Below are 24,374 nucleotides of genomic sequence, written 5' to 3'. Positions count from 1 at the left end.
GTGCATTAGTATGAGTACATTCTTCTTACACAAAACCGAAATACCACGACAAACAAAGAGTCTCCAAAAAGTATGAGCACAGCCTTATTACACAATACCGAAATACAATGATAAACAAAGAGTCTCCAAAATCTTCGTCAACACAATGTAAACCTTTTGGTCATACACTAGGTAGTTCAACTCTCTTCTCATCATCTTGTATATCACCAATTTTAACATTTTTGTACCTATAATTCTTAGCCAACATCACAAAAACACACAAGTTTAACACAAAAACAACCATGAATAGCCAGTAGAAATAATCAAGACGACTGTCGTTCACATCCTTGCCAATCCATTTCTTTCCACCATTCAACCCCGTTACATAATCCACTATAGTAATAACAAAACTCATAAGGAAGCTCCCAATGCCGGTAACACTAAGGTAAAACGCCATCCCTAAGCTTCTCATCGAATCAGGAACTTGTTCATAGTAATACTCTTGTAGTCCTACTAGGGAAAACCCGTCCCCTATACCACTCATCAAGATTTGAGGTACGAGCCAATACACATGAATTGTTTTCCCTTGTAAAAACGCGTTAAGCCTTACTCTTTCTACCAAGGCCGAGACTACCATCGTTATAATTAAGATGACCATGCCAATACCAATTCTTGTAAGGATGTTGATGCCTCTTTCATTGCCCGTGACTCTCCTTAAGTACGGGAGTAAGACCTTGTCGTAGAAGGCTAATGATGCGGTCATACCTATGGCCGATAGGATGGCCATAGAAGCTGCTGGAATTTCGAATTGGTTGAAGATTTTTCTATTCATTACACTGCCTTGCTTGATGAAGAATGTAGGGCCGAGGGCATTGCCTATGCCAAACACTAACGATGTTAGCCATATCGGAAACATGGCTATTATAAGTTTCAATTCCTCTACTTGTGTCACGGTTGCTAGCCTCCACGGACTTTGCTTCTTCTTTGCTACTCCATTACTTTCGTGTTTTTCGATTATTGCAGCCTTGTCAAGAAATCTGCAAAATGTATGTATACACTAGCATTTAGTCATAGCACTAAACTGCATAATGAACTTATATTAGTTTTGGTCACGTAAAGATTAAAATGGACTAACACAAAGCACAAACTTAATTTTGTATACTAGATTTCATGAACATTGCATTTATTACATACCTTAGTCTAGTAGTTTGGCCCAAAAGTCGTCGTTGGAGCTTATCTGAATTGTTAGCCTCATACAACAAAGAAGGATTAGAAGGGTACGGTAGCTTCCTCTTAGCAATGGCTGCAACCAAGACTTGTACCAACGGGGTTAAGGGGCTTCCAAGGGCGGTCCTATACCGATAAAATGGCCTACCAAGAACAAATACTAAGACAGTAACACCCATAGTTATGGTTAATGTTATAAATCCAATGCCCCAACTTACATTTTCTTGGATGTACACAATCAAAGTTACCCCAACAAAGAAGCCACTACAAACCGCGATGTTCCACCAATTGAAAAATGACATCTTCTGCTTCCTTTCTTTAGGATAGTTGTCATCAAATTGATCCCCTCCGAAACTCTCTAGGCATGGCTTGTAACCCCCTGTTGCTAGGGCCATGAGGTAGGCTCCTACGAAGAATACCGTCTCATGGACCTTGCTTGCACGTTGACATGAATTCGAGGTTGTACCACAAGGTTTTAGGCTTGGAATGTATTGTGTCATGGTGAATATACCTAGACTCTGAATATACAAATAGAAGATATGTACATCTTTGTTAGATTTTAAAGAAAATGTACGTGTGAAGATTTCCCTTTGTATGACTAAAAGAAAGTGTCAAATCAAAACAAAAGGCGGGTAGTAATCTCAAAAACTTAAAGATTATCCTTATATGCCGGAAGTAACAACAATTAGAAGCCTTTTTCCATAACTATTTTTATACTAAAATGACATCACTCTTATAAGTCGACCAATTTTTTTGCTTGTTTAATTAAGACATAATTCTACGATTATGGGCCTGGTTGGTTTGAATGGCCCCAGTTTCGTGGATGAAAATAACTGAGTCAAGCCCACAATTATAATCTAGGCCTAGTTGCTAGCTCATTTTGCCATATCTATCAGACTATCATAGACTTGTATATTAACTTTTTCTACTGCTCTCTCCGTCTTTAAATTAGAAGCCTATTTCTCTTCATTATGTTAATAATAAGGACATGTTAATTTCAACTTTTTCAGATACTTATTTTAGATTTTCTGTTCAGATCAGATCAGAACTATTCAGATCTGGCGAGAAAAATTCAGATCAGACCAGGACACATACTTGTTTATTTTTTTTGAAACCATTATTATTATTATTATTGTTATTGTTATTGTTATTACTATTACTATTACTATTACTATTACTATTACTATTACTATTTGGAGGATTATCGAATGGAAACATTATAATGTGGAGTAAAATAAATTTACATATAATACTATACATTATTTGTATTATGGTACTTTAATTATTTTTAAAAAAATACCAAGGCAATCTATCTAATATATATATATATATATATATATATATATATATATATATATATATATATATATATATATATATATATATATATATATAAATATGAAAAATATTTTTCAAAAAAATACTAACAAACCGTGCATTGCACGAATTTCATCTAGTTAAATTTAATTAATGATAATTAAAGTGCAGCAAGCTAAAAGTTCAAGAGGCATAAATTGTCATAAGTCCTACTGCTGTAATGGCTACATTTCGAAGTTATCCAAAGCCAAAAGATAACTATGTTCTTGCATGTCATTTGTACACTGAAATTAGTGACCTTTGATTTCCTATTGTATTTTAAATAAAAAAAAATTGAATTGGAGTACAAGTTTTTTTTACATTGGTCATAAATATTATTATTATTATTATTATTATTATTATTATTATTATTATTATTATTATTATTATTATTATTATTATTATTAAAGAGTTATTATTAATTACAATAAAATTACATAATAGTATAAACTAAATATATATATTTCAATTCAGTAATAATTATAAAAATAAAAAAAAAAGTTGTTAAACAATGATAATAAAATTCTGATCAGATCATATCAGAAATATTCAGATCAGACCAGAAATATTCAAATCAGACCAGAAAGATTCAGATTTGATCAAATCAGAATCAGACGAAGAGAACATGTCCTAAATGCTACAAATAGGCTTCTAATAAAGGGACAGAGGAAGCATTTTTCTAAAATTATTATTATGTGGTCTTATGTAAAACGTGTTGGAAATTTTGTCATTCATTACTTAGCTAGATCAATGCCTTATAGACTTAATGGACAATTTGCCCGACAAGGCACACTTAACAAATGGCACTAACCTTTACCTCTAAAAATAATTCATACACTTCTAATATTATGATGAGAGTCAAAATTAACCAACTACTTTATTAACTTAGTCTATATTCTTTAATTAAGTGGATGGGACAACAATTAATGGAATATCTCTTTGATTAGCTATATAACTTTATCGATTATTAGAGGGTGTAAAGTAAATTTATGATGTTAGCGGTGTTGGTACAAAGTATAGAAAAAAAGAGGACAAGAAGGGGGAATAAAGATACGATATTGGTGAGTGAGATAAAAAAATTGATAGAGTATAAAACATATTCCTGGGCCTCAACTATCAGTTTAAGCTTTTAGTTGAGTTGGTCCGTTAACATGGTATCAAGAGCCAGCGTGACACAAAGGTCACGGGTTTGAATCTCATCCACCCCTCTTTTAAAGTGGAATTAATTCGCACCAGGGCCTTTCATGTTGGAAGTATATACTCACTTAATTTGAGGGAAAATTAAATATAGGAAAAGTCACTTCTTTTAATTATATTTGAGAAACTCGAGTTCTTATTATTTTGTAATTTGTTAAATAATCTTCCTTACCATTAATTTTTGCCATAAATTTTCACATTCGGGTATAATACTATAGCAAACAATCACTAAGGGCCTATGTTGAAATGAGAGTGAGGAACTCAAGTGGTTAGAGCCCGCTTCCCAGTTCCAAGAGTTCTTGGGTCGATTCTCATCATTCGTCCTTGTGGTTCTCTAACCCTCCTCCCCCCCCCCCCCCCTCCAAAAATAAGAAAAAAAAAACCCTAAGGGTCTGTGTTGTTCACCTTTATTTGAGACAAATAAGTTCTGATAATTCAGATTAGTCAAAAACAGGTAAATACAACACACCCTAAATATCTAAGATTCGAGAGTTGGAACTATGAAATCCCGTATTAATCAATATGAAGTATTAACCAAGTTAATTAGAAGTGATTACATACAACAAATGTGTCAAATCAAAATCAAACCAAAAAAAAAAAAAAAAAATTGAAACCAAGGAAAATGTATAATATGGAGATAGGAGGGGTTGGACTTGCCAGGACATAAAGGATGGCAGAGAAGAGAATCATGAAGTAACGACCAGTATATGCATCTGCTACAAATCCACCAAGAAGAGGCATCACTGTGCTAACTCCGGACCATATATTCACGCTGTTCGCCGCCGTTTTCAGGTCTTGGTGCATCACCTTCGTCATGTATATTATCATATTCGATGATATACCAAAGTAGGTCATTATCTCACTGAATTCGATTGCTGCATATAAAGTATGATTAAGTTAAACCACTTAAACTTGTTACATATATATTGGAGTACTTGAATTGCTAGTTTAAAAGTAGTAGGAGATCGAGTAACGTTACCTAAAATGAAGAAAGTAGCTTTCCATGATCCAGTGGAAGCTCGAAGAGGAATCCTTCCTTTGTAATCAAATGATGAATCAAGAACTTGTGATTTCGCGACGACATTATTGCTAATTTCATTGTCATTCGTTGTTGTCGAGTTTTTAGACTCATCTCTTTCTCTTTGTATTTCATGCATTTTTCTCTCTTTTTCTATAGCAATGGTTGAACTGGGTTTAGAATTAGATGATATATAATGGCACTCCCTAGCCTTATTATATAAAAGAGTGCGACATTATTATTACAAATGGAGATAAGATTCAAACTTGTAATAATCCACTTCCTCCGTTTCATATTAGTTATTGACACATTTTATTTAGGCATGTTTGCCAATGCATACTTTCGAAAGCAAATATCCTTGATTATGTTTTATCAAATATTAACTATTTGAAAATTAAAAAATAGATGTTGAGATGAATTTAACAAAATCATGTCTATACTTTTTCTCAATATATAAAATCACAAAATGAAGTCAAACCAAGCTTTGCAAATAATGCATAAAGTCAAACTGTGTCATCACATTTAGAGGAAGTATAATACAAAACCTCTTGTAATTTCAATCATATAATCCACTAGCAATTTCGACAACTATTTATAATTAATTATGCATGTCTTATTGACATTTCTCGTTATTGCAATGATATATTCTCCCGTTTAATTAATTAGTTAGAATCAACAATGAGTGAATTGAAGCTTGCTTAATTTATCAAGCTTTACATTAAATTAAAAAAAAAAATCCGGCAGTAAAAATTTAATTTGTACCATAATAACCAAATTGTAATCCTTCATAAAATTAAATTAAATTAAATCAAAGATTCAAGAATAATACATAAAACAAGTACTCCATACGGATAATTTATTCAATAAACGACTGGCATACATGACTTGACGTCAAAGTAAATACCCATACTAAACAAGCAACTAGCCCCTTCAATCCCTTGCATCTGATTAATACATAGATGATAGAATGACCAAGTCATTGATTGAACACATGATTTATACTTCAGTCAGTGAAATTAGGGATAGTAGCTTCAGGAAGATTAGCCTTTGCAGCAGCAGAGGGCTCAACACCAGGGTGAGGTTCAACAGTCTTACCTAGAAGAACCTTAGGCAAATCACCCTTAATTCCCTTGAGATAAAATGTGTATAATATAGTGAATGGGTACACAATTTGTTGCAATTTGACCTGTCCATAGGCTCCCTCGAAGATACCCGAACCGCCCGTGATGGATAAATAACATGTCTCATAGGTTAAGTATGGTCCTTGGATTGAAATGTGACCAAGATCTCCAAAGTACATGCTGTATACTGCTTCAAATCTTACTCCATTTTTTTCTGGCTTGTTTTGGATTACGATGCACATTCCTGCTGTTATTCCTAGCCTTGTTTCTAAGTCTCCTGTGTATAACTGTTGTCATCACAAATTGCTATGAGTAACCTTTTTTAACCGTCTTTTGTATACCCTATTAATGCTGATTTATTTATAAAAATGACATGCTGACTTAGATTTTATGTTGATTTATTTACAGAACTGCCACTCGAAATGTTTTTTTTTTTTTTTTTTGTTTAATATGAAGATGAATTGGGGATCCCTCGAAAATGTAGAAAGAAAAGTAAAAATTACCTTGTTGATGAAAGGAACCAAGTCACCAAGAGCAAAAACAGGCTTCTTGCTAAGTTTAAGAACAACAGGGCTTTCACGATCTCCATCATCAATCTGATAAGCACTGAATTCATGAACCTTTACATCTGATGATTCATCAACCTTAACCTCTGATAATTAATCACCCACAAAAATGATAAATTAGCAACATAATTATTCCAATATTAAAATTTTTAAAATTACAGTAACTTAAAATTGAAGCCTATGCATACTTTCTGCAACAGCAGTAGAGTTTCTGCAAGTAAAAGATCTGGCAGGCAGTTGATTTACAGAGTTATATTTCAGGGATTTGTTAGTGGTAGAAAACCCTGAAGATTTAAACCCAAATTTAGCAGGAGAAAATGCAAAAGATTTTGATTTTTGGCAAGTTTGAATTGAAGAACAAATGGTGTTTGATAAAAAGGAAGACGATGCAGCCATTTTAATCACTAAAGATTGAAACTTTGTAAAAGTTTGAATTAAAAAGAGAGAAAACAGAGGATTTGATGACATTGCGAAGAAAAAGGAGCAGAATTGTTTGGTATAAATAGAGGAAAGTAAAAAATGTAAAAATAAATGATCGGAAAATGATGCAATTAAGCACAGACCAAAAAAAAAAACACACAAAGTCAGAAAAAAATGTGATTGACTGTGGTCTTCGATTTAAAAAGGGAATTTATTTTAAGTTGTAACAAAAAAACATGGTTGAATTCTTCTGTATAAACTCAAGTTCTTTAATTAAATAGAGGAAATTACGTAAAACAATGTAAAAATGATCGGAAAATGATGCAAATTAAGCACAGACCAATATAAATCATGAACATAGAAAGTCAAAAAAAAAAAAATTGTGATAGACGGATAATTCTACCGTGTCATTCTTCAAAAAATGACACCATAACATGCTGACGTGGCATGTTATGGTTAGTCAATTTTTTGTTTAATTTTAAAAGGTTAATTTGTATTATAATATATGTATAATTGTAAATACGAAGTAATTGTATTTTTTTTACCAGATTACATGTATTATTATATTTAAAAATCTATTGTATACTGTAAAATTATTTTTGAAAATTAAATAATAATTAAAATTTAGAAAATCAAATACGTTCTTCATCGTTCTTGATTGTTCATGGCAATTTCTTCTTTATGATCTCGCTCCCGTGCGATTCTGGGCAATTAGGGTGCAGCAACTGACGGCATTACTGGCGCACATAGGTCCGGCGAAGGGCCCACGGTGGCGGCTCAAATTTTGGCTGCGTTTTCAAGCGTCTTTCCTGGTGGATTTCTTGATTCTTGGTGCAGTTTTAGGCGGTTTTCAGGCGACTTTACAGGGGGGTTTAGGCGGTTGTTTTCTGGCGATAATATAGGCTTTGCGGCGTTGCAATTCTTGGACTGTTTGGCGATGCTTTTAGGACTGGTTTTGGTCAATTTTAGGAAGGTACTTTTAGGCAAATATTTCGGCAGTCGTTCTTCTTCTTGGGTAGCAATTTCGTGACCATCATTCTGGTTGTTTGTTGGATATTTCGTGGTGCAAGGGGTAATTGAGAATACCATATCATTCATTTTGGGATGAACAATGATGAACAGTTTGATGATGAAAAGTTTTAATTTTTAATTATAAAATTATTTTCGAAATTTTATTGATATTAGACTAATATATTTTCATAATTTATAATTATGTATTTCTTAAAAAAAAAAAAAAAAAAAAACATGTATTAAAAAGTATACATAATATAAATTCAATTTTAATACATTATGGGCATTTAAAATAATTCAAAATCAAAATCAAAATACTAAATATTGATCAATCAAATTTCGCCATGTCAACATATTGTGGTGCCTTTTTTGAAGAATGACATTGTAGAATTTTCAGTGATAGACACTTTTATTTAAGTTTGTATCAAAAAAACATGGTTGAATGGTTGAATTCAATCTGTATAAATTTAAGTTCTTAAATAAAACATGCATGTAATCTTGAGATATATGCATGCACTCTAATATGGCTAATAATAACACATGCATACATGCACTTCTATTGAGAAATATGCACTCTAATAATACAGTAATACCGCTAATAATAACACATGCATTTGAAAAAAAATAACAACACATGCAGTTATGCACTCTAAATGAGAATATGCACTCTAATACAAATACGGCTAATAATTATAACACATGCAGTCATGCACTCGATTGGAGAATATGCACTCTAATACAAATACGGCTAATAATTATAACACATGCAGTCATGCACTCGATTGATTCTGAAGCTCGCAAATTGTATTGATTTGTATAGTGTTGTTTTTGGCGAAGAGAGACTTGCAACTGATTGAGAATTCACTTACAGTGTGTTTGGATAGAAGGAAATGGAAGGAAAAGAAGGGGAGGGGAATGGAGAGATGTGATATCTTTCATTTGGATAACAAATGAGGAAGGGAGGGAATTGGAGGGGAGGGAATTGGAGGGATTAAATTGTAGGAAAATGATCCCTCCAACAATGGAGAGATTTGGAAGGAAAACTCACCATTCTTCTCTCCCCTCCCTTTCCCTCCCCTCCTCTTCTCCTCCCTCCCCTTCTTTTCCTTCCTCTAATGTTATCCAAACACACCATTAGTAATCTCAATGCGAGGCCCCAAAGTCAAGCCCTCTTTAATATGTTTAATAACGAGTAATGATATACTGATATATCAGTGCATAATCTGTGCGTCTGGTCGCACCGTGTGACCGCTTATAAAAACACGAAGTAACCACTAAAAAACGAGTAACCCTTATTTTACCATAGCAACCCTTTAATATATTTAGTTACTGAATAACCCTTATATAACAAAATAACCCCTACAACACTGATGGGGTACCCCTATATTACTCGTATTAACTAACTCCTATAATCTTAATAGAGTAACCCTATAACACTGTACTAATGAGTAATTCAATTGTGGCCAGCCACATATAACACGAGTAGTTGCTTTTTCATTAAATGAAAATAATATGAGCATAACAGAGCATGATTGATGAGTGACTTATTTCTCTAGCATTATATTGACTTATTTCTCTTATATGTGTTTTTATACTTTATTTAGTTGTTTTTGGCTTGAAAAAAAAAAGATGAATCGAATAAATGATCCGATGTCTTTGCAAAGAAACAAGTGCTGAGTTTCTGCACACAGAGGAACTTAAAAACTGACGTATCTGCAAAGAAACTTGCTAGGCAAGTTTTCATCTAGGTTCATTGAATCCACGAATTTGGGTATAGATAAAAATTAATGTTAGTTTGTTCTTTAGTCAACTACGGTCTATAGCTAGTTTTCCTTGTGTTGAGAAAATATGATCCTAGTATAGTTACATAAATGCATAAATTTTTCGCACTTAGTTCTCTTTTGCACCAAAAAAAAAAAACTACACTACTACTCCGTATTAATAAAATGCATCTCAACCAAGCTTTAGGTTATAAAAACACAAACAATTGAAAATTTGTACTAGTAGTCAAATATTATCCTTTGTAAAATAAAATAAAAGCGGGAAGTTCAACAATAATACATAAAACAAGTACTCCGTACGAATAATTTAACGAAATTATTCAATAGAAACAAGTTGAACGAAGACTAAAAAAAAAACTCCGTACTACCACAAGTTCACAACCACCCAGACCCTCCCTTACATCTAAAGGAACTAAATGTAGATAGATGTCCAAGTCCTTGTTTCAACACTTAATATTTACTACTTAAAAATCAGTCAGTAAAATTAGGGATAACAGCTTCAGGAAGAGTAGCCTTAGCCGAGGCAGAGGGCTTAACACCAGGATGAGGTTCAACAGGCTCACATAGAAGCACCTTTGGCAAATCACCCTTGATACCCTCCAAATAAAATGTGTAGAATACCTTGTATGGGTACAAATAATGTATCATTTTCACCTTTCCATAGGCTCCCTCGAAGATACCTGAACCGCCAGTGATGGATAAATAAGATTCAGCATAGGTTAAGTATGGTCCTTGGATTGAAATGTGACCATAATCTCCAAAGTACATGCTGAATGCTGCTTCACATCTGTCTCCATTTATTTCTGGCTTTTTTTGGATTACGATGCGTATTCCTGCTGTTATCCCTAGCCTTGTTTCTAAGTCCCCTGTGTACAACTGTAGCCATCAAAAATTATTATTAGTTAAAAAAATTGTAGCCATACTCCGTATTAGATCATTTTTAGATTAGTCTTTTGTGATTCATGTGTAGAGAAAATTGTAGTCATACTTTGTAATAGATTATTTTTACATTATTAGTCTTTCACAGAAAATGCAGGGGAATCACCACATATTATAACAATTATCGATCAATTAATCAGTTTTTCTGAAATCATTAGAGTAGTTTTCCCCATAAAATTAAGAAATTGCCAAAATAAAATACACTTCCTTTCCATAATGTGCAGCATTGGTGACAATTGTCGACCAACATACAAATAAAGCTTACAAATGACATCATGCACAAAATTATTACATACATACGTAGTATTATATTTCTTTTTGAAATCAGATAAATCCAGAAGAAAAATAAAGGTAAAGACTAATACCTTGTTGGTGAAAGGAATCAAGTCACCTAGAGCTAGATCAGGCTTCTTGCTAAGTTTAAGAACAGCAGGGCTTTCACGATCTCGCTCATTAATCTCATAAACACTGAATTCATGAACCTTGACATCTGGTAATTACCCACAAAAATTATAAATTAGCAGCATAATTCCAAAATCAATACAAAAAAATTACAGTAGAACATTAAAGTTAATGCATACTTTCTGAAAGATCAGAAGAGTTTCTGCAAGTAAAAGATCTGACGGGGAGCTGATTTGCAGAGTTAAATTTGAGGGATTTGTTAGTGACAGAAAAGCCAGAAGGTTTTAATCCAAGTTCACCAAATTTCACAGGAGAAAATGCAAAAGATTTTGATTTTTGGCAAGTTTTAGTAGAAAAAATGGTGTTTGATAAAAGAGAAGATGATGCAGCCATTTTTATCAATAAAGGTTGAAATTTTGTAAAATGGTTGAATCATAGAGAGAAAACAGAGGAATTGACAAATTTGGTGAGAAAAAGGATTGGAATTTGGTTGGCATAAATAGAGGCCAGAGAAAAATGTAAAGATGATATGGGAAAGTTGCAAAATGTCACAGACCAATGGATGTAGCCACTTTTTTCAGTTAATACCAAGGTAGACTGACGGACTGTGGTCTTAAATAGTTGAATTTATTTCATAAAAACCTTAATTGCAACAAAAAAACATGGTTGTATTTAATTAGTACTCCGTATAACTAGAGTGATTATGATGTCAAAAAAAAAACAAACAAAAAAAAAAAAAAACTAGAGTGATTAAGTCAACTTGAAACTTGCTTCTTCCCAATATCTGTATATCACTGTCATGCTTGCAAAATCCTTAAATGGTTGCAAACAAGTCCAGTCTAATAACCACAATGTGCCAATGTCAACAAGCATGCTGGAGAAAGGAAAATTATCGACATATTTCCATCCGGTAATCCGACTATCTGAGGTCAAGTTAGCTCATAAAAGAGCATGTGTAGTATTTTTTAGCCAAGGCAAACCACTGCACGCCAGAAGTTATGAATTTTAAGTATTGAACCAAATCACCATGCAGAAATTACGTAATTTTACATCAAGTCTTAGATAACATCTGTTAAGAGTATAAGACACACCCTCAAGAAAACACACAGCAACAAAAACCATCCAAAATCACATACGATAACCCTTCTTAAAACAAGTTTAGCGATTAACTAGCAACAAAGTTAAAACAGAAAGAAATTCTTCCAAGAAATGCAAGATGTATTCTTTTAATGTGATATTTCAAGGTAATATGGAGCAAAACACAGTGGAGAGAGAGTGTCCATACTGGATTGAAGTCCTCTCTTATAATGCTTCTACTAGATGAAGCCTTCTTAACTTGAGCAATCAAACCAGGTAATCCTGTCCGTTAGCCGTTGGTAAGCCGCTCTTAAAGAGCCAATAAAATCTCTTGCTGGGGGAGCATCATCAAGTCTCCAATTTATCAAGATGGCATCTTTCCTTGAACTATTAAGAGCATTACTGTAAGAGTCACTTAAATAATAATTCGTCACATAATTGACAGGAAGTAGCAGATTAGTATACCTTTGAAACCTCAACATCCTTGCACCATATAATCTCCTTCAAAATGTTAAGAGGAGTGTTTGAGATGTCCTGCATCACAAATGGACCATCATAACCCGAAGGAGGCGCAATTGGTGGTCATCTTCTAATAGGCCCTGACTAAGTGACTAGCAGCCATTTCCTCTTGTAACATTCTAGCCTCCCACTCTTTGATTTTCAATCATGCTAAAAAAAAAAAATCAAGCTTTGAAAACCTTAAATTTCCTTACAGCTCTAGTTTTGACAAAGATTTGACATGATAGATATCTGTTACAAAATCGAGTATGCAATTAAAATGTAAACTCAAGATTGCCGCCTTATCAATCATGCAAATTCCAAAATACGTCCAGAAGTAACAATCCAAAACTCAGGCACTCAGCTATTCTAGTTTCCTCTATTTCATAATTTGATTAAAGCGCTAAATTCACATAATTTTCAATAATAACAACAACCCAATTCCAGGAATCATAATAAAATTAATCATTATACACCAATCTTTATTTATCCTATACCAAATCATAACAATATACAATTGTATAAAATGAAATTAGAAAAATGAAAGGAAAAAAAATTAAGAGGGAGAGAGAAAATAAAAATGTAGATACCTTTTGAGCTTGGACATGGAGGGCAGCATTGAGTTTGTGATCAGCCATTGAAATGCGAGGAATTGATCTCGTAATAAAGAAATTGGGCGTTAAATTGGGGGAATTTAGGGATTGAAACGAAAACCTAGAATTTGGTACTAATGATTGCCTCGATGATACTGAACCACAAAACCGTCGGAAATACAAATCACTCTGCTTTTATAAACAAGTGAAGATTACGCAGTAATAATTACAATAAATTAGGGATTTTAGAAATTTGGTGGGAAAAAAATATGTACTCGTAGTATTTTGTAATAAGGTCCTATTTAGGGTGTGTTTGATTCATCAAATTGTAATGGATTAGTATGGAATCCCATATTAGAGAGGTATGAATTCTAAAACTCATATTATTTCAAAGTTGTTCGATTTTATTATTGGAATGAATTTTATCCTTTTTTTTAATACAAGTAGAATGGATTGTAAATCTTAGGGGAAGGGGTGGATATGGGATTCTATGAGTATGGTGGGGAGTAAAAACCATTACTAAAAACCTTGACCAAACAAAAAATTAGACGGAATGAATTGTAACTCTATTCCAACCCATTTCCAATGATCCAACCAACGGCCCTTTAGGGTCAAGGATGTCAATGGGGGGTCAAGTAAGAAACTCGTCCCATCTCCGCCTTAAATCTCGATTGGGCGAGGATGAAAATAAAAAATCATACTCACCATGGATAATGGGATGAGAGTAGATTTTAGGTACTAACAGAGACATTATCTATCTATCTTATACTATATATTAAAGTAATCACCAGAGTTTTCCCTTATATATACGTGTCAAATTCACAATAAAATTTTCCCGCTAATTATTTTTATCTTTTTTTTTTCTAATAAAATAACGTGATAAAAAAATTAAGGAATGAAAACTTACAATGATTTATAATTTTTTTTTTTAAATAATATATCTAACAAGAGAATTTTAAGGGTAGACATTATTACATGAATTCAAATTTTTTAAAAAATGTAATATAAGTAAAGTTCATTTAAACTAACTTCATTTAAATTGACTTTATTATTTTCAAGTCTTATTATTATGAATCCGTGCATTGCACGAAGCAAAAACTAGTTAAAGGACTAAAGGAGGAGGTTTAAAAAGTAGGGTATGTTGGGAGGGGATTATAACCTAACCACACTCATAATTGATTTTCGAATCCGGATTAGTTCAAAGGGTGAACATGGTGGAACAACAAAAAATTAAAAAAAAAGGGTAGGATTTGTCAAAAAAACAAAAATATAGGTTAAGATTCAATTTTCTTAAGGGGACGTTTGGTTTACAAAGTGATATGAATTAGGAATTAGGAATTAGGAATTAGGAATGAAATTAGGGTGGTATGGGGTTGAAAGTTTGAAACTTGATTCTTAATACAATGTGTTGTTGTTCTGGAATGAAATTTTTTTATTTTTATTTGATATCTAAAGGTATGGTATGAGTCATACACTCATACCCACTCGGCCTCACCTTTTGGATTTTTAAACCCCATACCTTACGGGTTTAATGTTTGAATTTTAAAATTAGCCGTGGGCAGCTTGTTGATGTGTGGTGCTTTGAGCAATTAATAATATTTTTTTAAACTTTTTTAAAAAATTTGAATTTAAAATTAGATTATTTTAAACAAACATTAGGTATGAGTTTTACCCATTGTAGCCCCATATCTAAAACCGAACCAAACGTCCTTTGAATTTCTACGAAAACCCCCAACGGGCACTTAATTAAAGATTGAGGGCTTGTTCTGTTCAGCTTAACTTCAGTTCAATTCACCTCAGCTCAGTTCAATTCAGTTCTTAACTTCCTTCTTTCATAAACAATTCATTTTAACTCTATTCAGTTCAATTAGTTGTTTTCAGTAAATCAGATTAAATCCTTAGTGACAAAGGTCAAAGAGAGGAGGTTTAAAAAATGTTACCGAGTAGTCCTAAAGTCCTAAACTCCAAACTACCGACGTGCTGTAATTAATTAATTAAATTTCCTCTCGTTGAAAAAATGAGGGAGCCCCAACTACCTCCGTTACATACTATTTGCAACGATTTGACATAAAGTGGAGAGGGAAAATGTCTAATCGTTGCAAATAATATGTAACGGAGGTACTATTAAAATTCTTACCTGTCATTAACACATTCTCGTCGTCAGAAAACCAACCGACGTAATCCTCCGGCAATGATGGTGCTCTGAACGCCGCCGTTTCACATTGAAAGTCCTCCCTCGTCGGCGCGGTGGTGGTGCTCTTAATAGCCGGAGAATCAATTATTTAGGCTTCATGGATTGTTTAGGTTAGTTCCATTTCCACTCAATATTTGTCTTTATTCTTAATTTTGATTCTAATGGTTTGCTTAAAGTTCATTCTTTTAATGTTTATTATTATATTTGATTGATATTTGGGTTTGTCTCTTTCAAAGTTAAATTTCTTATGCTTATCTCTGATTTCTTTTTAATTACATAAAATTTGATTATGTAATTTACAAATTGTGATTAGTAATTGTTAATTGATTGATGTTGTCTAGCTATTTAGGTTGATATATATCACGATTAAAGTTGCGAAAGTTACAAAATTAATATTAGTTTATGCCCTTGGTGTGTCATACATAATCTTAAATCATGTTTTGTGGTGATTATTCAAGTTCACTCTACATTCATTCAACTTAGTAACAAATTGATAGAAAAAATGTAGGATGTTAGAATTGATAATTTAGAATTTTCTAAGCAAACATGTTCAAGTAAGGAGATAGTAATCCTGTTTGTGGAGAGTTAGCAGGGAGTGATAAACGTAAAGTTAGACATTTAGCACATCTCAACATCATCCTTGGAAGGCTTAGGCTTCTGGCAATAGAACCAGCACACGTTCGTGGGGTGTCCACAATGATGGTCTCCTGATAGGAGGCCACACCATTGCTCAAAATCTAGGACAAGCAATTTTTTAAAAGTTAAAAGGTTTAAGCGGGTTGTGTTAAGGGCAGCTAAGACTGCTTATATTACATGGGATCCTCAGGGAAGCTGTTCGGTGGAAGTGATAGGAGAAACATGGGATATATATGGGAAAGATTTGTAGTTTGTTTGGATGACGGTGGTTGAGAAGAGTTTTGGACGGAGAGTATTTGCTAGGTGGAACATTGGTGTATTATGGCCTTGATTGGTGGTACAATTAGGAATACCCTTGCCCTTATCTTAATTTGCTGCTTCTCTCCTTCAGAATATTGGTTGATATTTAAGAAATAAGTGAAAGGCTTCTCTAGTTCGTTCTTTGTAGTTAGTATTGTAAATAGGATCATGTCTATCTTTCTTACCAGGGCCAAATCAGGGTAACATGAAACCTTGACAGCCCTGTCATTTTTGTACTGTATTACATTATTAGGCATGTATTGTACTGCCTTGAAACTATGCCTATCCGAATTTATTGGAAAATAACTGTATGAAGGACTGAAGGATTCGTGCATGTCTGTGCCTCTGCGGTGAGCATCATGCATTGCTGAACTTCACACAACACTGGATTTTTGGGACAACTGCTCCATTGGTCTTTTGATCAGTTACCAAGAGCTTTCAACTTAACATGATCCCGTATTGGAGATTCCTGTAATAGACTAATCTTAGGAGGGGCAATTTGGGAAGTCTAGTATTATTAGGTTCATAGTCCATAGCTTTAGTATAAATAGATAGAGAAGGGAAAGGTAAAGGAGGCATGAATTGGGTTATTGGAAACAGAGAGTGGCAACCTCAAGTTGTTATAGGAGGGTTGTAGGCTAAACCTACTACCTTTTTAAGCTTTCATCCATTATCAATCAAATCATCAAGCTTTCATCTTTATTAATTCTTAGAATTCATACAATATTTACAATCAAAAAATCAGTCTATAACAATTCCAAAGGGTAAGCCAACTGAAAACCAGTCAACTCAAATTCTTTTTTAGAGATCAAGAGCTTAGCAGCGTGTCTAATGACCTTTTTGGGGAGAAGAGGGTGGCAGAAGATGCAAGTAGTGGTAATGGGTGAGTGACTTAGCTTCTATATTACCTTTGAAACCTTTCCAACATTAGAAGATTCAGTCGTTTTAAAAGAGATAGGAAAACTGATCTTTTTGATACCTTTCTATTTCTACCTTCATATTATATCATAACAAGAAAATATCTTTCATTCTTCAACTCCGTGTGAAGCACATTGTTTTTCTTAGAGATCAGATTTCTGAGTTTGAAAGATATTTTATTCATGCCTGAAGTTTACTTGACTGATGAAATTCCCCCCTCCCCCCTTTTTTTTTTCGGGTTCAAGAGCTAAAAAATCAAAATACAAGCAATGTTCGTCATTAGTTTCAAGTCCGGACTGACTCTAGGACCTGAACTAGCAAATTTTTTGGGGTAATTTTTATTTAAAATTTTCTTCTCAGACTATTTGGTTGATGACAATACTTAATGGTACGAAGACCAAGTGAATCAAAATGATAGTAAAAGTTTGGTAAGCTTCTCTAAAGATGTGTATGAAGAACCACCTTCCTTGACACAGAGAGTTGCCTTCTCCTTTAAAATTGTGATTCTGCTATCCATCTCTCCACCGTCTTCCAGCATTAGTTTACTTATTGACCTTACTATTTCTTCTCTTTTTACCCTCTTTTCCATCTTCAATCCTATCTTCCAACCGTCACTCACCAGCCTTGCATTCGTATACTGGTCAGTATTGATAGGCTGGCAACGCATTGGCACTCCTTCACAAATACTCTCCAAAGTTGAGTTCCATCCATTGTGAGTCCAAAAACCTCCTACAGCTGAGTGGGATAAAACCTCCAACTGAGGTGCCCACGTGACAATATGTCCTCTTTCACCCACCATTTCAAGGTAGCCTTCTGGCAAAGAGTCATAAGCGTTTGTGCCTTTGGTCATTCCAGGGCGGACCACCCACAGGAAAGGCACCATACTTTTGAGCAATCCCCAGGCTAGCTCAAGAAATTCAGCTTTGCTTATAGCTTCAACACTCCCAAAACTCACATACAGTACAGACTTGCGTGCTTGATGATTCAGCCAAGTGATGGAGGTTTGGTCTTGTGCCCAATAGTTGGTATCAGAAGTTGTTGAGTGTTTGTGTAAAGGGCCTATAGGAAAGATGGGGATGGGTAGGACTTGGTGAACTTGAGCTATTGAAGAATCTTCAAGTTCCTCAAAGCTATTACATATAACACCTTGGGAAGTCTTAAATTGATGGACTACAGTTTCCAGTAGCTCATGTAGCAATGGTAAAGGAAGGTCCCCGACTTTCAAAGGAGGAAGCTCTGGCAGTGGCTCGTCTAATTTATGATCTGAAATGTAGGATAGAAAAAGAGAGGGGTCAAGGATTTTACAGAACAATATAACAGGAAGTTTTAATAACGTCAAGTAAAATAACTTCAACACATACACTTTCTTAATGGGTCATAAAGCAGCTATGCTATTACTTCTGTTTATTATTTTTTATTTTATGTTTTTGATATGCATTGGAGTTAATTGCTTTTATGTGTTGGGAATTAGTGTTTGTATGAATTATATCCTGCATTTATGTAGACATTGCATTTGTATTCCAAATCTGAACATCATCTGCTTACTATGCTTTTGAACAATGAATCTAACCCTAAGAAATTAATGAAATCTGGAGATAGTAATGATTTTTGTATATGTACTGTATTGATTATGTGTATATAAATTGGGAAGCCATGTGTTTCTTTCAGGGACTTTGGTCTCTATCAGTATATAATACTGTGTACTGAACCCAGGTGGCGCATGCTGTACACATGCCTCACATATCTGTGTGATATGATGCATGATATGTGGTGAGGCACATAACATGCACACGACGCCTGAAAATCCAATGGGTGTACAGTAGAGATACAGGTTTTTGGAGAAGCTCTTTTAACTTTCTATCCCAGTAAAATACCACCAGTTTGCCCTTATGGCTAGACATTTGCTTGGGAAGGAAAAGATATAAAGGTGGAAGTTACCTTGGGTTGGGAGATAGCCTTTTTCTCGTAAAGAAGGCAGGGAAAGATAAACCAGTAAAGACAACACACCACCAGTCCTCAGCACCATCCTAGGAAGGTTAAAGCTAGCAGCGATAGACCCAGCAAATTTCCATAGAGGATCTGCTATCAAGGCAGCAATAGGCTCATTGTCCGCAGCAGCAGCAGCATCACACAAAATTTGAGACAAACAATCCCGGAATGGTTCCGAGCAATTGTTCATGGCAGATGTGAATGCTGAAGGATCAGATGGAGGGGACTTAGAATATAACTCAAGCAAGCTACTGTAAAAGGAGTGGAAGGTGAAGTGTGGGAAATGGGTAGGATTTATAGGATTATGAACAGTCTGGATAATGGTGATGGAGAAGCCTTTGGAGTATAGGAGTGTTGCTAGATGTAGCATTGGATTTATATGGCCATGAAATGGTGCCGGAAACAGTAGTAATCTACGACCTAGCTTGCTCTGCTTCATTGTCCCTTCCATAGTTCTTGTTTGATAACTCTAGATTTGAGCTCATGCATGTAAATGTGGTGGCTTTTCGTTTGAGTTATATGTGTGAATATTAGGGTGGAGTTATGTTGTTTTTTTGGCAATTTTGCAATGAGTGGATGACGAGCTACGCATGACAATTCCATTTACATTGTTTTATTTCATTTTTGGAATGAGTTGAAAACTTGAAATACCCTCTGTTGGAATATTTCCTTTTTCTTTTATTTTTAGAATGAGTTGGAAAATTGAAATACTCTCTATTGGAATACTTCCCTTTTTATTTTGTTTTTTTAGAATGAGTTAGAAACTTAAAACACTCTATTGGAATAACACCCTGTAAGAGTGTATGAATAATGCAAAATTCCAACCGTTGCGATTAAATAAAGTAGGTAGTATGTGTTATTGAATCAAAATCATAATTTACATCTATCGTTAACATTATAAAATATAATAATAAAAAAATTATCTTGCTTTTTATTTTTTAATTACCAAACATATACTTCGTATGTGACTGAGCATGTCAATGTCAACTTATATAAATTCAATTTAAACACCGCCCAATCCCAATTTCTTCTCGCCATCACAAGAATCAAAATCATCTACAATAACTTCTTTGATTCTTTGAACAGATTTGTATCTATAATTCTTAGCCAACAAAACAAAAACACACATATTCAATACAAAAATGACCATCAATAACCAGTAAAAATAATCAAGACGACTATGCTTCAAATCCTTCCCTATCCATTTACTTCCTCCATGCATAGTAGTCACACGATTCACAATAGTAATCAAAAAGCTTGTCATAAAGCTCCCAACACCGATAACACTAAGGTAAAGCGCCATTCCTAAACTCCTCATCGAGTCAGGAACTTGATCATAGAAGTATTCTTGCATTCCTACTAGGGAAAACCCGTCCCCTATACCGAGGATCAAGAACTGGGGCACTAGCCAACACACGTTCATGATTTTCCCTTCTAATGACGCCTTTAATCGTTCCCTCTCAACCAAGGCTGATGTCAACATAGCAACGATTAAGAAGGCCATACCAATGCCAATTCTTGTAAGGATGTTGATGCCTCTCTCGTTGCCTGTGGCTCTCCTTAAGTATGGGAGTAAGACTTTGTCATAGAAGGCGATTGTTGTAATCATTCCTATGGCTATTAGGGTGGCCATAGATGCTGCTGGGATTTCAAAGTGTTTGGAAATTTTCCTATCCATTGCACTTCCTTGTTTAATAAAGAATGTGGTGCCTTGTGCAACGCCTATGCCAAAAACCAAGGAAGTTAACCATATGGGAACCATGGTTATTACGAGTTTTAATTCCTCCACTCGTGTCACCGTTGCTAGTCTCCATGGACTTTGTTTCTTCAAGTCTACTTCATTACTTTCATGATTCTCCATTATAGCAGCTTTGTCAAAAAATCTGCATACATACAGCCGATACAGGCACTTATTAAACTTTAACAAAATATAATTTTTTTTTAAAAAAAAGCTTCCTAGCAAGAGAGTTTGCGCTTGGACTGTTTATAAATCCAAGTAAGGTTTCATCTCAAAATTAATTGACAACGGTGGAAAGCTTGGAGTCGAGTAATGTACTCCATGATCATTGAAAACTAATTAGAAGTTGTACAACATTTACCTGAGTCTGTTTGTATGAACTAAATGCTCGCCTTTGAGGTTCCCTGAATTAGGAGCCTCATCATACAACAAGGACGGATTTGATGGACAAACTAGATTTCTTTTAGCCACGGCAGCAACCAAGACTTGTAACAATGGGGTTAAGGGGCTACCAACCACGGCCTTATATCGATAAAAAGGCCTTCCAAGAACAAAAACCAAGACACTGGCTACCATAGTTATGGCTAGGATTAAAAACCCGAGTCCCCAACTCACATAGTCTTGCACATAAACAATCAAAGTCACCCCGGAGAAGAGGCCGCTACAAAGTGCAATGTTCCACAAGTTAAAAAACGACATCTTTTGCTTCCTCTCTTCCGTATGGTTGTCATCAAATTGGTCCGCCCCAAAGCTTTCTAAGCATGGCTTGTAACCTCCTGTTGCTAGGGCCACGAGGTAGGCTGCTACAAAGTAGACCACCTCGTGCACCTTGTTAACATGCTCACATGTAGTTAAGGTCGCACCACAAGGTTTAAGGCTCGGAACGTATTGAGACATGGTCCATACACCTAAACCCTGATTATAATTATAGGTAAGATAAATCACCAACCGAATTTAATATGTTCATGTACCATAATAAAATCCAATACTCTGTTTTATATTGGCATGATGTTCTAAAGTTACTCTGTTTTATGGAGTAACAGAGTAACTAGTTACAAGTGTAAAGTAAATGTCAAAAGTATTTCCCCAAAAGTTGCAGATAACCATTAACGGAGGTAGTATATGTTTTTCTTAGAATATACGGAGTAATGTATAGTGACTAGTGAGTAGAGATAATGAGAGTTCATTACCAGTGCATAGAGGATGGCAGAGAAAAGAATCATGAAATAGCGACCAGTATATGCATCTGCTACAAATCCACCTAGCAATGGCATAACTGTGGCAACTCCAGACCATATATTCACACTGTTGACTGCTGTTCCCAGGTCTTGGTGCATCACTTTTGTCATGTATGTTATCATATTTGGTGCTATTCCAAAGTAACTCAGCCTCTCACTGAACTCAATTGCTGCATACATCATCAATCGTTAGATCAACCACCATTAGGATATTGTGAAGACTTGATTACAAAAATCTTGTTACGTAACTTTTGTTACATCCAGGTGCACATAGAGCAAGGTGCATATAAAGGCGTTTTTTTGCCACTTCATGATTTTATAAGTTGACAAAACTGGTTACATGAGGAAAAATATAACACCCTCCTGGGTGGGTGTAAGATAGATGTGATCGGACTTTATATGTTATGAAGTACTGACTTGCAATAAAGCTAGTTAAAATGTTTACCTATGATGAAGAAGGCTGCTTTCCATGAGCCAGTCGAAGCTCGACGTGGAATCCTTCCTTTGTAATCATATGATGAATCAAGAACTTTTAGTGATTCGTCCGAATTTTCATTTGGAAAATCAAACTCACCTCTTTTTCTTTCATGTAGTGTTTCATCATCTATTTCAGCTCTTATTCCCACCATCTTTTAATGCAAAATTAAGGTAATAATGATGGTTTTGATAGTTAGACTAGACAATAACCCAATTTATCAGCTAGATATTAAGCCGACACTACTGTCTACTCACTTTTCTAATACATGTTTATTATATACTTCACATAGGATGTTGTACAGCAGTACTACCTTCATTTCTCAATAATCATAATTTTGTCACTATCTAATTATTAAGTATATAGTGTTAATTAATCTTATACACCATACTAATTTATTATACTTTTACACTCCATCTTTAAGATCCTAACTCCACAACTTGTTACATTTTAAAATCATTTGATTATAAGTAGAGTAGCCTACGACCCAAATTACTAATATTATACCTCCGTATGTTATGCTCCTCTCATTCTTCAATATGGGACCAACGGTCTTAAATTATACTACCTCTGTTACATATTATTTGCAACGATTATACACTTTCCCTCTCTACTTTATGTCAAATCGTAGCAAATAATATGTAACGGAGGTAGTATGTGAGTTATTTTCCTTACAAAGTTGAATATTACTTTGTATGAAACGTACTGAAACAAAAATTAAAGTTGGTAGAGGTGTACAAAAAATAATGATTGAGGAAGTATATAAATACGGAGTAGCTGATAGTCGTTGCGTATTGATTGAGAAGGAGGTTGGTAGCAGAGCAAGTGTGAGTAATATATTTGTAAAATGGGCTAATCTAGGTTGTTTGGTCAATATTCTTCACGTAAACAAAGGCTTAAAATAGTTAATATCATATTTTAATAACATCAATGGCTTAATTAACGTACATGGAGCATATATATGTACAATCATGTGGTATCGTTTACTTTTCAGGTTGATGAAAGAATCAGCAATTCAGCATTTAATCTGCCGAGTATTATTATAAGTTTGTTGCACATGAATTCCTGGAATTTATGCTTTGAACAACACCAACTTAATGATATTCTATCAATGAACAGGTGAAGTCAATTCAAGTCAATTATACAAGAATATACAATCCCACTTGCTGTCTCAATTATCAGGTTGGTTGATTTCTTTTTCCTCTGCTCATTAAAAGTATGTTCTGTATATATGAAACATTAAGATAACTACGAGTAAACTTTTTTTTTTTTTTTTTTGAGGAAAGATATCTACGAGTAATAATTAGACTTAAGTAAGACAATATGGACACCAATATAATTAATAGTGGTTAGATTGAGCTTGGGAAATCGGACAAAGTATGTTAAGTAATAGTGCGAAAGCAAAAGTGTGTGGCTTGAAAAAGAATGGAGGCAGAATTTGGTCATTTTAGTAATTGATGCACCATACATATTCAAGCTGCTTGTAATTCTAGCATGATTTTCTTTTGTGATACGATGTTATTATTGTGTGGTTGTGACTTATGAGCTTATGCCAAGATGAATAGATAGATGGTGTTGTTGATGGAAGCGAAGACGAAAGAAAGTGCATAATTATATTTGTAGATACACTTCAGTTTCTTCGGGAGGGGGGAAAAAAAAAATTCCATTCTCCATTTTGATAATAGTTTAGCAATGAAATCT

The 24,374-nt window shown here is 34.3% G+C and overlaps 3 protein-coding genes across 3 annotated transcripts; all 3 read right to left on the bottom strand.

Annotated features, from left to right (window-relative positions):
• Window positions 1-160: 160 nt before the first annotated feature.
• LOC145596148 (uncharacterized) lies at window positions 161-22,827 on the bottom strand. Its single transcript, XM_081652572.1, has 9 exons — window positions 22,644-22,827; window positions 22,151-22,368; window positions 21,322-21,875; window positions 20,348-21,105; window positions 6,102-6,116; window positions 4,739-4,822; window positions 4,417-4,634; window positions 1,174-1,724; window positions 161-1,016 (listed from the first exon to the last, which is right to left on the bottom strand). Exons 1-9 carry the CDS (start codon window positions 22,825-22,827, stop codon window positions 161-163), a joined length of 3,438 nt encoding a protein of 1,145 aa, XP_081508698.1.
• Window positions 9,914-12,288, bottom strand: LOC145594620 (allene oxide cyclase, chloroplastic-like). Its single transcript, XM_081650947.1, has 3 exons — window positions 11,197-12,288; window positions 10,981-11,108; window positions 9,914-10,552 (listed from the first exon to the last, which is right to left on the bottom strand). Exons 1-3 carry the CDS (start codon window positions 11,408-11,410, stop codon window positions 10,148-10,150), a joined length of 747 nt encoding a protein of 248 aa, XP_081507073.1. The 5' UTR covers window positions 11,411-12,288; the 3' UTR covers window positions 9,914-10,147.
• LOC145595581 (UDP-glycosyltransferase 76F1-like) lies at window positions 17,640-19,673 on the bottom strand. Its single transcript, XM_081651993.1, has 2 exons — window positions 19,172-19,673; window positions 17,640-18,496 (listed from the first exon to the last, which is right to left on the bottom strand). Exons 1-2 carry the CDS (start codon window positions 19,671-19,673, stop codon window positions 17,640-17,642), a joined length of 1,359 nt encoding a protein of 452 aa, XP_081508119.1.
• Window positions 22,828-24,374: the final 1,547 nt, after the last annotated feature.

Source organism: Chenopodium album, chromosome 19 (genome assembly GCF_948465745.1).
Source record: "Chenopodium album chromosome 19, dcCheAlbu1.1, whole genome shotgun sequence".
Taxonomy (NCBI): Eukaryota; Viridiplantae; Streptophyta; class Magnoliopsida; order Caryophyllales; family Amaranthaceae; genus Chenopodium; species Chenopodium album.
Note: the sequence above shows the minus strand (reverse complement) of the source record. Positions and strands in the feature narration are given on the sequence as shown.

Excerpts from the sequence above, each read along its gene's own strand:
- LOC145594620 (XM_081650947.1), bottom strand. The coding sequence starts at position 11,410 with ATGGCTGCATCATCTTCTCTTTTATCAAACACCATTTTTTCTACTAAA. Across the intron at positions 11,109-11,196 it reads CTCTTCTGATCTTTCAGAAA|CAGATGTCAAGGTTCATGAA; the intron begins GTATGCATTAAC and ends GTGGGTAATTAC. Across the intron at positions 10,553-10,980 it reads TGATTCCTTTCACCAACAAG|TTGTACACAGGGGACTTAGA; the intron begins GTATTAGTCTTT and ends TGATGGCTACAG.
- LOC145596148 (XM_081652572.1), bottom strand. The coding sequence starts at position 22,827 with ATGGTGGGAATAAGAGCTGAAATAGATGATGAAACACTACATGAAAGA. Across the intron at positions 22,369-22,643 it reads AGCAGCCTTCTTCATCATAG|CAATTGAGTTCAGTGAGAGG; the intron begins GTAAACATTTTA and ends TGATGTATGCAG. Across the intron at positions 4,635-4,738 it reads AGCTACTTTCTTCATTTTAG|CAATCGAATTCAGTGAGATA; the intron begins GTAACGTTACTC and ends CTTTATATGCAG.
- LOC145595581 (XM_081651993.1), bottom strand. The coding sequence starts at position 19,673 with ATGGAAGGGACAATGAAGCAGAGCAAGCTAGGTCGTAGATTACTACTG. Across the intron at positions 18,497-19,171 it reads AGGCTATCTCCCAACCCAAG|ATCATAAATTAGACGAGCCA; the intron begins GTAACTTCCACC and ends CCTACATTTCAG.